The sequence below is a fragment of the Agelaius phoeniceus genome, chromosome 3 (assembly GCF_051311805.1).
Source record: "Agelaius phoeniceus isolate bAgePho1 chromosome 3, bAgePho1.hap1, whole genome shotgun sequence".
NCBI classification, from domain to species: Eukaryota; Metazoa; Chordata; class Aves; order Passeriformes; family Icteridae; genus Agelaius; species Agelaius phoeniceus.
In genome coordinates, this window is record NC_135267.1 from 74,237,016 (window position 1) to 74,247,246 (window position 10,231).

Genomic DNA, 10,231 nt, shown 5'->3' on the forward strand with positions numbered 1-10,231 from the left:
GCCAACCCGCCCGCGTCCTCCCTCGCCGCCGGACCCCCGGGGATCCCCCGTGCTTCCGCCGGCGGGATGCGCGCCGTGAGCGGAGCCTCGGGAGGAGCGAACCCCGGGTCACTTCGTCCACGTTCGTTGTCCCCCTCCCCAATTACCCCGGTTACGCCAGGGTAAATGCAGTGTGAATTTCATGGTATGGGACTCCCCTCGTTGTGGTTCGATGGCTCCCACCTCCCTCGTCCCTTTAACGCCGGAGAAGCCCCTTGGAGTAGTCACGATCACCGAGTCACTTTTTGGGGTCACGGCGGCTGCTCTGCACGTTCCAAGAGGCAATTACAGCCCGCCGTCCCCGGGGCTGCTCTCTGGCCGGAGCGTGTTGCACTGCCTCTCCCCGGTGCAGAGGGGGTGTTACCCTCTCGCCGGAGCAGAAGGGGGATTCTTGCGGTTACCAAATTTGCAGGAATGTAAATGAACACGTTTTGTGAGCGCGAAGGGGAGGGGGAGGAGGGTTGCACATTTTACAGCTCACTGACCATTTGGCGATCCATTGAGAGGAGGGTTTGGAAAAGTGGCTCCTTTGTGACAGCTCTAGCCAGATTGGGGGGCTGCTCATTTGCATCTCATTAGGCATGCAGTCGGCCGGCGGGATATAAGGGCGGCAGGCGCCCAAGGAGAGGCAGATCCTTAGCGCTTCACCCTCGGAGAGAGCCGCCGAGCCGAGCCGAGCCGAGCCGCGGCACGGAGCGGAGGCGCGGCAACGCAGAGCAGGCACCCCCTCCCCCGTAGGAGCACACCCGGACACGCTCTGTTCGCTGCTGTTGAGACAAGAGCTTATTTTTGTTGGCTGGGATTCTTCTAAAAACAAAAGTAAACCCACAACAAGGAAAGAGAGCTTCGCTTCCTTTGCAAAAAAAAAAAAAAAAAAAAAAAAAAAAAAAAAAAAAAAAAGAAAAGAGAAAAAAAAAAGAGAAAAACGGGATCAAGGCTCCGACGTGACCTGCCCGCCACCGCTGCTGTTTGACACCCACCAGCCCCGACGTGCGCAGGGCGAGCGCAGCCGCGCCGAGCCGCTCCCGAATCGCACCGCCCCGGGAATTATCGCCGCTGCCTCCGCCGCTGCCTCTGCAGGGATTTCCAGATCGCCAATTTTTAATCTTCCTTGGGAAGCCTTTTCTCTGCCTCTGTTGGGAATTAAGTTGCTTTTATTTTATTATTTTTATTTTTTCTTCCTGAAGAAAAGGAGGAGCATCGTGGATTGCGAAAGAAAAAGAGTTTAACAGATAAATATTATTTTTTTTCCCCGTCCTCTTTTCCTCTCTTTTTCTTTTGTCATCCGAAAGAGCTGTCAGTTGCCGACAGGCTAAGTTTAGAGGTATCGGCAAAAGGGAAAAAAAAGTCAGAGACACTCCTGACAGAAGGAGACCGTGACACTAACTCTTCCAGCTCTGCTGGGACGAGCGGCTTTGGCCGCTGTGTTTTTTCCCTTATCCCGAAAGACACTTTCCCCTTTTCCCTCTGACGAGAAGGGGGAGGAAAGCGAGGGCACCAGAGCTGCACCTCCAAAATGGGAGGTCGGTTCCTGCTGACGCTCGCCGTCCTCTCGATGCTGCTGAGTCGCTGCCAGGTAAGTGCCCGCGGGGTGGGGGACAGGAATGCCTGAATGCCTGACCCGGGGTCCCTGCCCCGGGGAGTCCCGCGGGGATGCCGGGGACAGGAATGGCTGCACCGGGGGTCCCTGCCCCGGGGAGTCCCGCGGGGATGCCGGGGACAGGAATGGCTGCACCGGGGGTCCCTGCCCCGGGGAGTCCCGCGGGGATGCCGGGGACAGGAATGGCTGACCCGGGGTGTCCCTGCCCCGGGCAGTCCCGCGGGGATGCCGGGGACTGTTGCTGCCGGTTGCAGCCGTGAGGAGCGGGGAGGGGGTGCCCGCCGGGGCCGGGGCCGGGCTGGAGAGCGGGCTGCTCGGGGGCTGACGGCCGCTGTCCCCGCCCCGCAGGTCGGCTCCTCCGGGGTCTTCGAGCTGAAGCTGCAGGAGTTTGTCAATAAGAAGGGGCTGCTCAGCAACCGCAATTGCTGCCGCGGGGGCGGCCCCGGCGCCGGCGGGCTCCAGCAGTGCGACTGCAAGACCTTCTTCCGCGTCTGCCTCAAGCACTACCAGGCCAGCGTGTCCCCCGAGCCGCCCTGCACCTACGGCAGCGCCATCACCCCCGTCCTCGGCGCCAACTCCTTCAGCGTCCCCGACGGCGCGGGCGGTGCCGACCCCGCCTTCAGCAATCCCATCCGCTTCCCCTTCGGCTTCACCTGGCCCGTAAGTGGGGGGCGATGCTGGAGGGGGCGGCACATATCCCTCCTGTCCCGTCCCTTACCATTCCAAGAGGCCACCAATCCCCTTGAAGTGTGAAGATGGGAGGGGGATAATGACTGCTAACTTCTGGGGACTGGTGGCACTGTCCCTTGGGCCTACCTGCTCTCATGCTCTCCTGGTGGGTTGTGTCTCCTTCTTCTTTTCACAGGGCACCTTCTCGCTCATCATTGAGGCTCTGCATACGGACTCACCTGATGACCTCACCACTGGTAAGTGTCCTGAAACACACTTTTCCCTGTAATAATCCCAGTCCTGCAGCCCTATTTTGTCCCTTTTCTCTGCAGTGTGTAGCACATTCTCCTCTCCAGTAGCAACAGTGGCAACAGAGGCCAACCTGTTGGCATGCAGCCATGTCATCCTGCCTCTGCAGCTCCCCTCCCACCAGAGACCCCCCTATGCCCTGCCTGCTTTGGGCTCTCTAAGCACTCTCCTCTCCACTTCCCCACAGAAAACCCTGAGCGCCTCATCAGCCGCCTGGCCACCCAGAGACACTTGGCAGTGGGTGAAGAGTGGTCCCAGGACCTGCACAGCAGCGGCCGCACCGACCTCAAGTACTCCTATCGCTTTGTGTGCGACGAGCACTACTACGGAGAAGGCTGCTCCGTCTTCTGCCGGCCCCGGGACGATGCCTTTGGTCACTTCACCTGTGGAGAGCGTGGCGAGAAAGTCTGCAACCCGGGCTGGAAAGGCCAGTACTGCACTGAGCGTAAGTGTCCACCTCCTTGTCTCCTTGGGTGCCCCTTGCACCAGTGTCTCCTGAGCACTTGGGGTTGGCGGAGGGCTGTTTCTCTGACATCAGGCTCCATGGGGAGGGAGAACCAAGCAATGGTGGATGGTTGTCTGCTTCCATGCCCCAGCCTTACCAGTGTGAGGGATGGGAGATCTCAGCATTGCCACAGAAAGTTAATGCAGACAGCCCCTTCTCAAGCCAACAAAATGTCAGTGCCAACACTACATTCTTGCTCATTTGCTTTAGACCATTTAATCTGGAAGCAAAATGTTCAGCAGTTGCTTGAGGATTTATTAAAATATATCAGGACTACTTTTTATACCTATCCACCCTCCAGCCACACAACTTTGATATCATCACCTACAGGGTACATAGCTTCAGGGGAGGGAGCTAGGCTTTGGTAACATCCACGTGACAGCCTTGTGGGTAGGCTTGCTATGGTCTGATCCTCTGTGGTCTTGTATTAAGAAAAATATTGGGAAGTCCAAGACATTCTCTATGGCTTCTAGACTGTGCATTTCTCATTTGGGCTACCCATATGCTGCCACTAACAATTTCTGCACATGGGGCCACAAGAACATTCAACTTATTCCTCATCTCTCTTCTGTCCCATTGCCATGATAATTAATACCAATAAAGTAGTGAGGGACATGAAACATACCCCAGAGCTTGAAGTTTTTCAGGAATGTGGTGTGTTGGTACAGCAGGAAAAGCTGGGACAGTAAGCAGATCACAGACAGGATAGTCCAGGATGTCAGATACTTTCCGGTTGTACGAGATTCCGCCCTTTGTAGATCCGTAGCAGTGGACACCCAAACGTGCACACAGAGCCCCTGCTGCAGCCTGTGATGGCATTCTCTGTTTGTGTGTATACACGGGTCTGAAATATGCTGGCAGATGAAGTACTGGGCCAGTGCTCCTCTGCAGTCATCAAAGAGCCAGGCAGGCAGGAAGAAAACAGTTCCAGGCTGTAAAGCAGCCTCTCAGCTTTCTTCTTGTTGTGTTTTTGTTTCTCTTTAAACCCACCTACACTGTGGTCTCAGCTGAGCTGCTATCAAACCATTCCTGATTGATTATTCACACTGTTAGTGAGTGCTAGGATGCTTTTAGCAGTTCACCGTACGATGTTGCACAATAAACAGCAGGCAAAGGGGCTCGCATTTTCTTTGATAGTGTTTTAAATGAGAACTACAACCTTTCCTATGATCAAAAGTGCCTAGCCCAGTTGTGTCAAGGGGTGGGGAAAAAGGAAGCATTTTGATAATGAGCTCTTTTGAGGCTGTCAGCACTTTTGAATGCCTGTACATCTCTGCTATTCCCACAACGAAGCAGAAGGCTGTCCATCTTTCTTGACTCATTACATACGTTCTTTGCTGTGTTTTCCCTCTCAGAAAAAAAACCAGCTTATAGCACTGACACAAACCTACTAGGCAGGGGAGATGTGTTTATGTGTGCATGCAAAAAGAATGTTTTGCCGTTAGTGAGTGGAGCTGCCAGTTGCAGATTGCTTCCCGTTGCCTTGCCCCCAGCTCCATTCTTTCCAACTTGGAGGCGATCTGATTATCAGCACTGATTCTTTCTTTCTTTTTCTTCCCCCCTCCTTCCCCTCGCATGCCATTGTCTCCGGCTGGCTTTGTTGAATTAAAACTTTGCAGTGCCTGCTTAATGAGTTCCATAACCAGGCGAAGTAATGAGCAGAAGTCCCTTTTTTCCCTTCTCTCATCCTCCCTCCCGCTGGCCCGCTTACCTCTTTTACCAGGGCTGCACCCACCCGCCCGCCCCTTTTCGGAGCAGGGCGGAGGGGGGAAGGAGGGAGGGAGGAAGAACTTTAGACTTATTTATTTGAATAAGAAAAAAAAAAGTTTTTTTGCAGCGAAATCACGCGCGTGCCATAGATTAGCTGTGGGCAGGGATAGGCTGCCCGGTCGCCGGCCGCCGGCCCCATTGGCTCCGGGGCCGGGGTATTGTTGCAGTGGGGCAGCTGCTGGGAGAGAATAGACAATAGAGCAGCTGTCTTGCACTGGCACCCTGCACACCAGCTGTCCACTCTTATCTGCACACACACTTTCGGGGGATATTAAGAGGTGGAGCTGTGTGCATAGAATTGGAAAAAAGGACTTCTGACCCTCACTGGGAAGGGAAGGGGGGTGAGGGGCTGTGGGGAAGGGAGCAATTGTGAGCCCTCTTTTGTCTGTGTGCAACTGTATTAAGAAGAATGCTCATCCCTGGTGATAAGTAAAGTGCCCAGTTACAGGGCAAGATCAATACTCCTTCAGACTCCAGAGATTAATTCAGCTGCGCTTAACTGCCCCAACCTAGTAAAAGGGACTCACTCCCCACCCACAAGGTGCTCCCAGACTCAGACTTGTAAAAGAGAGTTGTTTTGGCACCAGTGCTGATGTCTTTCCCTGCTTGGTTTGTTTACAGCGATTTGTTTGCCTGGATGTGACGAGCAGCACGGCTTTTGCGACAAGCCAGGGGAATGCAAGTAAGTTTTCCACTCCCTTCCTGCTTCCTTCTTTGTCTTTCAGTGTTGATGCCTGGTGTTAAATAAGCCATTGGACATTTGAAGGGTTGGTTTAAAGGCCTTTCTTCATATTAGATGGAAATTTGAAATACCTGGTTGATGCCAGATCGAAGTATTATTCCATAAGTCAAACATCACTGCCATTAATATTAACCTAATGGGTTTACAGTGCTGTGTGTAAGGTTTGGCTCTTTGTTATTAGAGTAAACAACTATCAGAACCATGGGTCTGTCTAAGGAAGTGGAAGATATAGCTAGGTCTGATGAAAGCTGATGCTACGGTTGGACTTGGTGACTTTCTCACATGAGGGATCACCGAGGGCTTTTAGGAAACTTGATCCCTGGCATCGGTGTGCTTGCAGAGTGTGATAGGGTTTCCAACTGTGAGAAGTCTAAATCTGAAGAGAATTTTTTGTCATTTTTTTTTTCAGGTGCAGAGTAGGATGGCAAGGGCGATATTGTGATGAGTGCATCCGATACCCAGGCTGCCTTCATGGAACCTGTCAGCAGCCATGGCAGTGCAACTGCCAGGAAGGCTGGGGTGGCCTTTTCTGCAACCAGGGTGAGTTCTCAGTCCTTGCCTGAGCATCTGTTTTAAAATGCAGAAAACAGGCAACTATTTTCAGCTCACCCACTGTCTGCTAGTCTTGCAAAGTAGCAAGCACCTTGGCTGATCTCTTTAAAAAAAGAAAATATATCTTTTACAGACCTGAACTACTGCACCCACCACAAGCCCTGCAAGAATGGTGCCACGTGCACCAACACTGGTCAGGGGAGCTACACTTGTTCGTGCCGACCTGGGTATACAGGCTCCAACTGCGAGATTGAAATCAATGAATGTGATGCCAACCCTTGCAAGAATGGTGGAAGCTGCACTGTAAGTTGTTTGTTAAATTCCTCCAAGGGAGGAGTTAATGTCAGTTTTACTAATTTTTAGAATCTCTTTTTGGATTTCAGAGCAAGTTCCAACAATGTTTTGATAATCTCTCATTTATTCCCCCCAGGATCTGGAGAACAGCTATTCCTGTACCTGCCCCCCAGGCTTCTACGGGAAGAACTGTGAGCTGAGTGCCATGACTTGTGCGGACGGGCCGTGCTTCAATGGTGGGCGCTGCACCGACAACCCTGACGGGGGCTACAGCTGCCGCTGCCCACTGGGTTATTCTGGCTTCAACTGTGAAAAGAAAATCGACTACTGCAGTTCCAGCCCTTGTGCTAATGGTAAGGCCAAACAGCATACCCGTACTTTGGCGTCTGGTCTGGAGTTCATAACAAGGCACACTGATCAAGGCACACTGATGAATCATAGAATCATAGAATGGTCTGGGTTGGAAGGGACCTTAAAGGTCACCTAGTTCCAAACCCCTGCCGTGGGCAAGGACACCTTTCACTAGACCAGGCTGTTGAAAGTCCCATCGAATCTGGCCTTGAACACTGCCAGGGATGGAACATCCACCACTTTTCTAGGCAACTTGTTCTCTCACAGAATTTTTTCATAGTATCTTATCTAAACCTGCTCTCTTTCAGTTTAAAGCCATTCTGCCCTTGCCCTACCACTATATCCTCTTGTAAAAAAGTCCTTGTCATGTCAATAGTTGACTTGATGGAGGAGGATCTCTACTAAGAAAGCAGTGGCGGGTGGCTTGGGCCATTGCTTCAGATTGCATTTTCTGATGGGGTGGCTGTGGCTAAGTAACTTGGTCTGAAGAGTCATTCATGAAAACATGGAAGATTATACTTTCAAATCCTTTACAAAGGGTTTTAGAGGTCTGTGGATGCAAATGCCACACAAGTGTTAAACATTATTACTTGTAATCTGGTAACAGTAATTTTCCTGTTTTGATTATACTAGTGAAGACTTTCTGTACTGTAATCCTCCTTATTCATTGCCACTCAAACTCTGTAACATGAGATGTGGTGTTAATCTGACCTGGACTAGTGTTCTGGTTCAAGCTGAGTGAAATGTTAGAAAAGGAATAGAATTGAGAATGAAAAATAAATCTACTTAACAAAAATCTTTCTTAAAAACATGTGCTTTTTATGTTGGATTAGACTTGTCAAAGGTCAAGCTGACCTCTCAAAAAGAAAGCTTTCCTCGGCTGCTGGTTGTGCCTTTTGCCCCAAGAGCAGTGAGTGGGAGGCTGTTGTGTCTGGCTGCCCACCACTCAGCTCTTCCCCCTTGCTGTGTTGCAGGAGCCCAGTGTGTGGATCTGGGCAACTCCTATATCTGCCAGTGCCAGGCTGGCTTCACTGGGAGGCACTGCGATGACAACGTGGACGACTGTGCCTCCTTCCCCTGTGTCAACGGAGGGACCTGCCAGGATGGCATCAATGACTACTCCTGCACCTGCCCCCCAGGATACAACGGGAAGAACTGCAGCACCCCGGTGAGCAGATGCGAACACAACCCTTGCCACAATGGGGCCACCTGCCACGAAAGAAACAACCGCTATGTGTGTGAGTGTGCCCGGGGCTACGGCGGCCTCAACTGCCAGTTCCTGCTCCCCGAGCCGCCGCAGGGACCCGTCATCGTGGACTTCACTGAAAAGTACACGGAAGGCCAGAACTCCCAGTTCCCCTGGATCGCCGTCTGCGCTGGGATTATTCTGGTCCTCATGCTGCTGCTGGGGTGTGCTGCCGTGGTCGTGTGCGTCAGGCTCCGAGTGCAGAAGAGGCACCACCAGCCTGATGCCTGCAGGAGTGAGACCGAGACTATGAATAACCTGGCAAACTGCCAGCGCGAGAAGGACATTTCCATAAGTGTCATTGGTGCCACTCAGATTAAAAATACAAATAAGAAAGTAGACTTTCACAGCGATAATTCTGATAAAAATGGCTACAAAGTCAGATACCCATCAGTGGATTACAATTTGGTGCATGAACTCAAGAATGAGGACTCAGTTAAGGAGGAGCACAGCAAATGTGAAGCCAAGTGTGAAACGTATGATTCAGAGGCAGAGGAGAAAAGTGCAGTACAACTAAAGAGGTATCTCACATCTGAGTGCAGGGGGCAGCTTGGCTTTGAAGGGGGAGTGTATATCTCATAGGTAGCATTAAGCAACAGTCATCTGACTTGTTCTTTCTCTTTTTGCCTTCAATAGTGATACTTCTGAAAGAAAGCGACCAGATTCAGTATATTCCACTTCAAAGGACACAAAGTACCAGTCGGTGTATGTCATATCAGAAGAGAAAGATGAGTGCATCATAGCAACTGAGGTTAGTAGGGTTGGAACAGCAGAGAAAAGTCTTGGTCCACAGCTCCCATCCAATACATGCCAGGGCAAAAAAACTCCTTTCCATAATGCCACACAGTGGTTTGTAATGTTGAAATCCAGTCAGCTTGAGTTTATGATGCTGTGGATGTTGTAAAGACAAGCTCAGTGACTTGCTGCTGTGGATGTTGTGGGTTTGACAAGTTTTGTAGACTAGGGTACAATGGTTGAGGTGTGCTGACCCACCTCTTGGTGTGCTTTATGCAGAGTCCTGACCCTCTGCAGCCTTACAGCCCTCTTCATATATTTCATTAACCTCTCCTGATCTCTCCTTGTGTCTTCTCTTTCCAGGTGTAAACCAGAGGTCATATGGCAAGGTGGTTGTTCAGAACAATTTCAGAGGAGACGTGCCCCAATGAATGCTGCTGAAAGAGGAATGGGAGATAGATTCCTTCACTGACTGCTGCTGAGAAACTAAATTCAGGCTTGAGCTGGTTCTCTACTGAAGTTAGCAAAGTGACTGCAAAATAAAGAAACAAGATGGACACCAGGCAAGGGTCTGTGTTCAAGGATTACTGTTGCACTGCCTTTTATGAATTTTATCATTGCACTATGGTCAGTTGCTTTTCTATATATATTTAAATGAATGGACTTAATTACTACATAAGAAGCATGCACTGCCTGAAGTGTATATTTTGGATTATTATGAGCCAGTCTTTTCTTGAATTAGAGACACAAACACTGCCTTTATTGTCTTTTTTGATACTAAAATGTGTTTTTACTAGGTGAGAAAAAGTGTGTTATTTTTTTGAATCTGTAAAAATATTTTCATGATAATTGTAAAGCTTGAGTATTTTGTGATGTTCATTTTTTTATAATTTAAATTTTTTGGTAAATATGTACAAAGGCACTTCGGGTCTATGTGACTATATTTTTTTGTATATAAATGTATTTATGGAATATTGTGCAAATGTTATTTGATTTTTTTTACTGTTTTGTTAATGAAGAAATTCATTTTTAAAATATTTTTCCAAAATAAATATTATTAATGATAACCAGAGTGCTATGTTTATTCCATATCTGATGATGAACTGACTGAACTTTGCAACCAGGCATCTGACAGGCCTGTGTGGACTAATGGGGGCATTGAGTAGGACTGAGACTTATTACAAAGATTGGGGAACAACTTTTTGTGTGTAGACCCTCCATCTTTCCCCTCCTAACCTTCTGACCTTTTGACCCCATGGCTGTGCTCAGTCTTACCCCAAAGGCAAATGGCAAAACCTTTAGTAATATTTGCCCCGTCATGTTGAGCTGTGTGTTTATGTAAACACATATGGAGTCACTTCCTGAGGAAGAGCAAGAGTTGAGTGCACTCCATTGCAATCCAGACCTGGAACATGTCAT

At 49.9% G+C, this 10,231-nt stretch overlaps 1 protein-coding gene across 2 annotated transcripts; it reads left to right on the plus strand.

Annotated features, from left to right (window-relative positions):
* Nucleotides 1–525: 525 nt before the first annotated feature.
* On the plus strand, nucleotides 526–9,879 carry DLL1 (delta like canonical Notch ligand 1). 2 transcript variants are annotated; one of them, XM_054629886.2, is made up of 11 exons: nucleotides 528–1,615; nucleotides 1,988–2,299; nucleotides 2,505–2,565; nucleotides 2,805–3,062; nucleotides 5,514–5,574; nucleotides 6,044–6,174; nucleotides 6,320–6,489; nucleotides 6,617–6,833; nucleotides 7,806–8,598; nucleotides 8,714–8,828; nucleotides 9,176–9,879. In XM_054629886.2, exons 1-11 carry the CDS (start codon nucleotides 1,556–1,558, stop codon nucleotides 9,179–9,181), a joined length of 2,184 nt encoding a protein of 727 aa, XP_054485861.1. In that variant the 5' UTR covers nucleotides 528–1,555; the 3' UTR covers nucleotides 9,182–9,879. The 2 variants fall into 2 exon arrangements, with proteins under 2 accessions (XP_077031730.1, XP_054485861.1); XM_077175615.1 differs by lacking the exon at nucleotides 9,176–9,879 and having other exon boundaries at nucleotides 526–1,615; nucleotides 8,714–9,165.
* Nucleotides 9,880–10,231: the final 352 nt, after the last annotated feature.

Excerpts from the sequence above, each read along its gene's own strand:
- DLL1 (XM_077175615.1), top strand. The coding sequence starts at position 1,556 with ATGGGAGGTCGGTTCCTGCTGACGCTCGCCGTCCTCTCGATGCTGCTG. Across the intron at positions 2,300-2,504 it reads CCTTCGGCTTCACCTGGCCC|GGCACCTTCTCGCTCATCAT; the intron begins GTAAGTGGGGGG and ends TTCTTTTCACAG. Across the intron at positions 5,575-6,043 it reads GACAAGCCAGGGGAATGCAA|GTGCAGAGTAGGATGGCAAG; the intron begins GTAAGTTTTCCA and ends TTTTTTTTTCAG.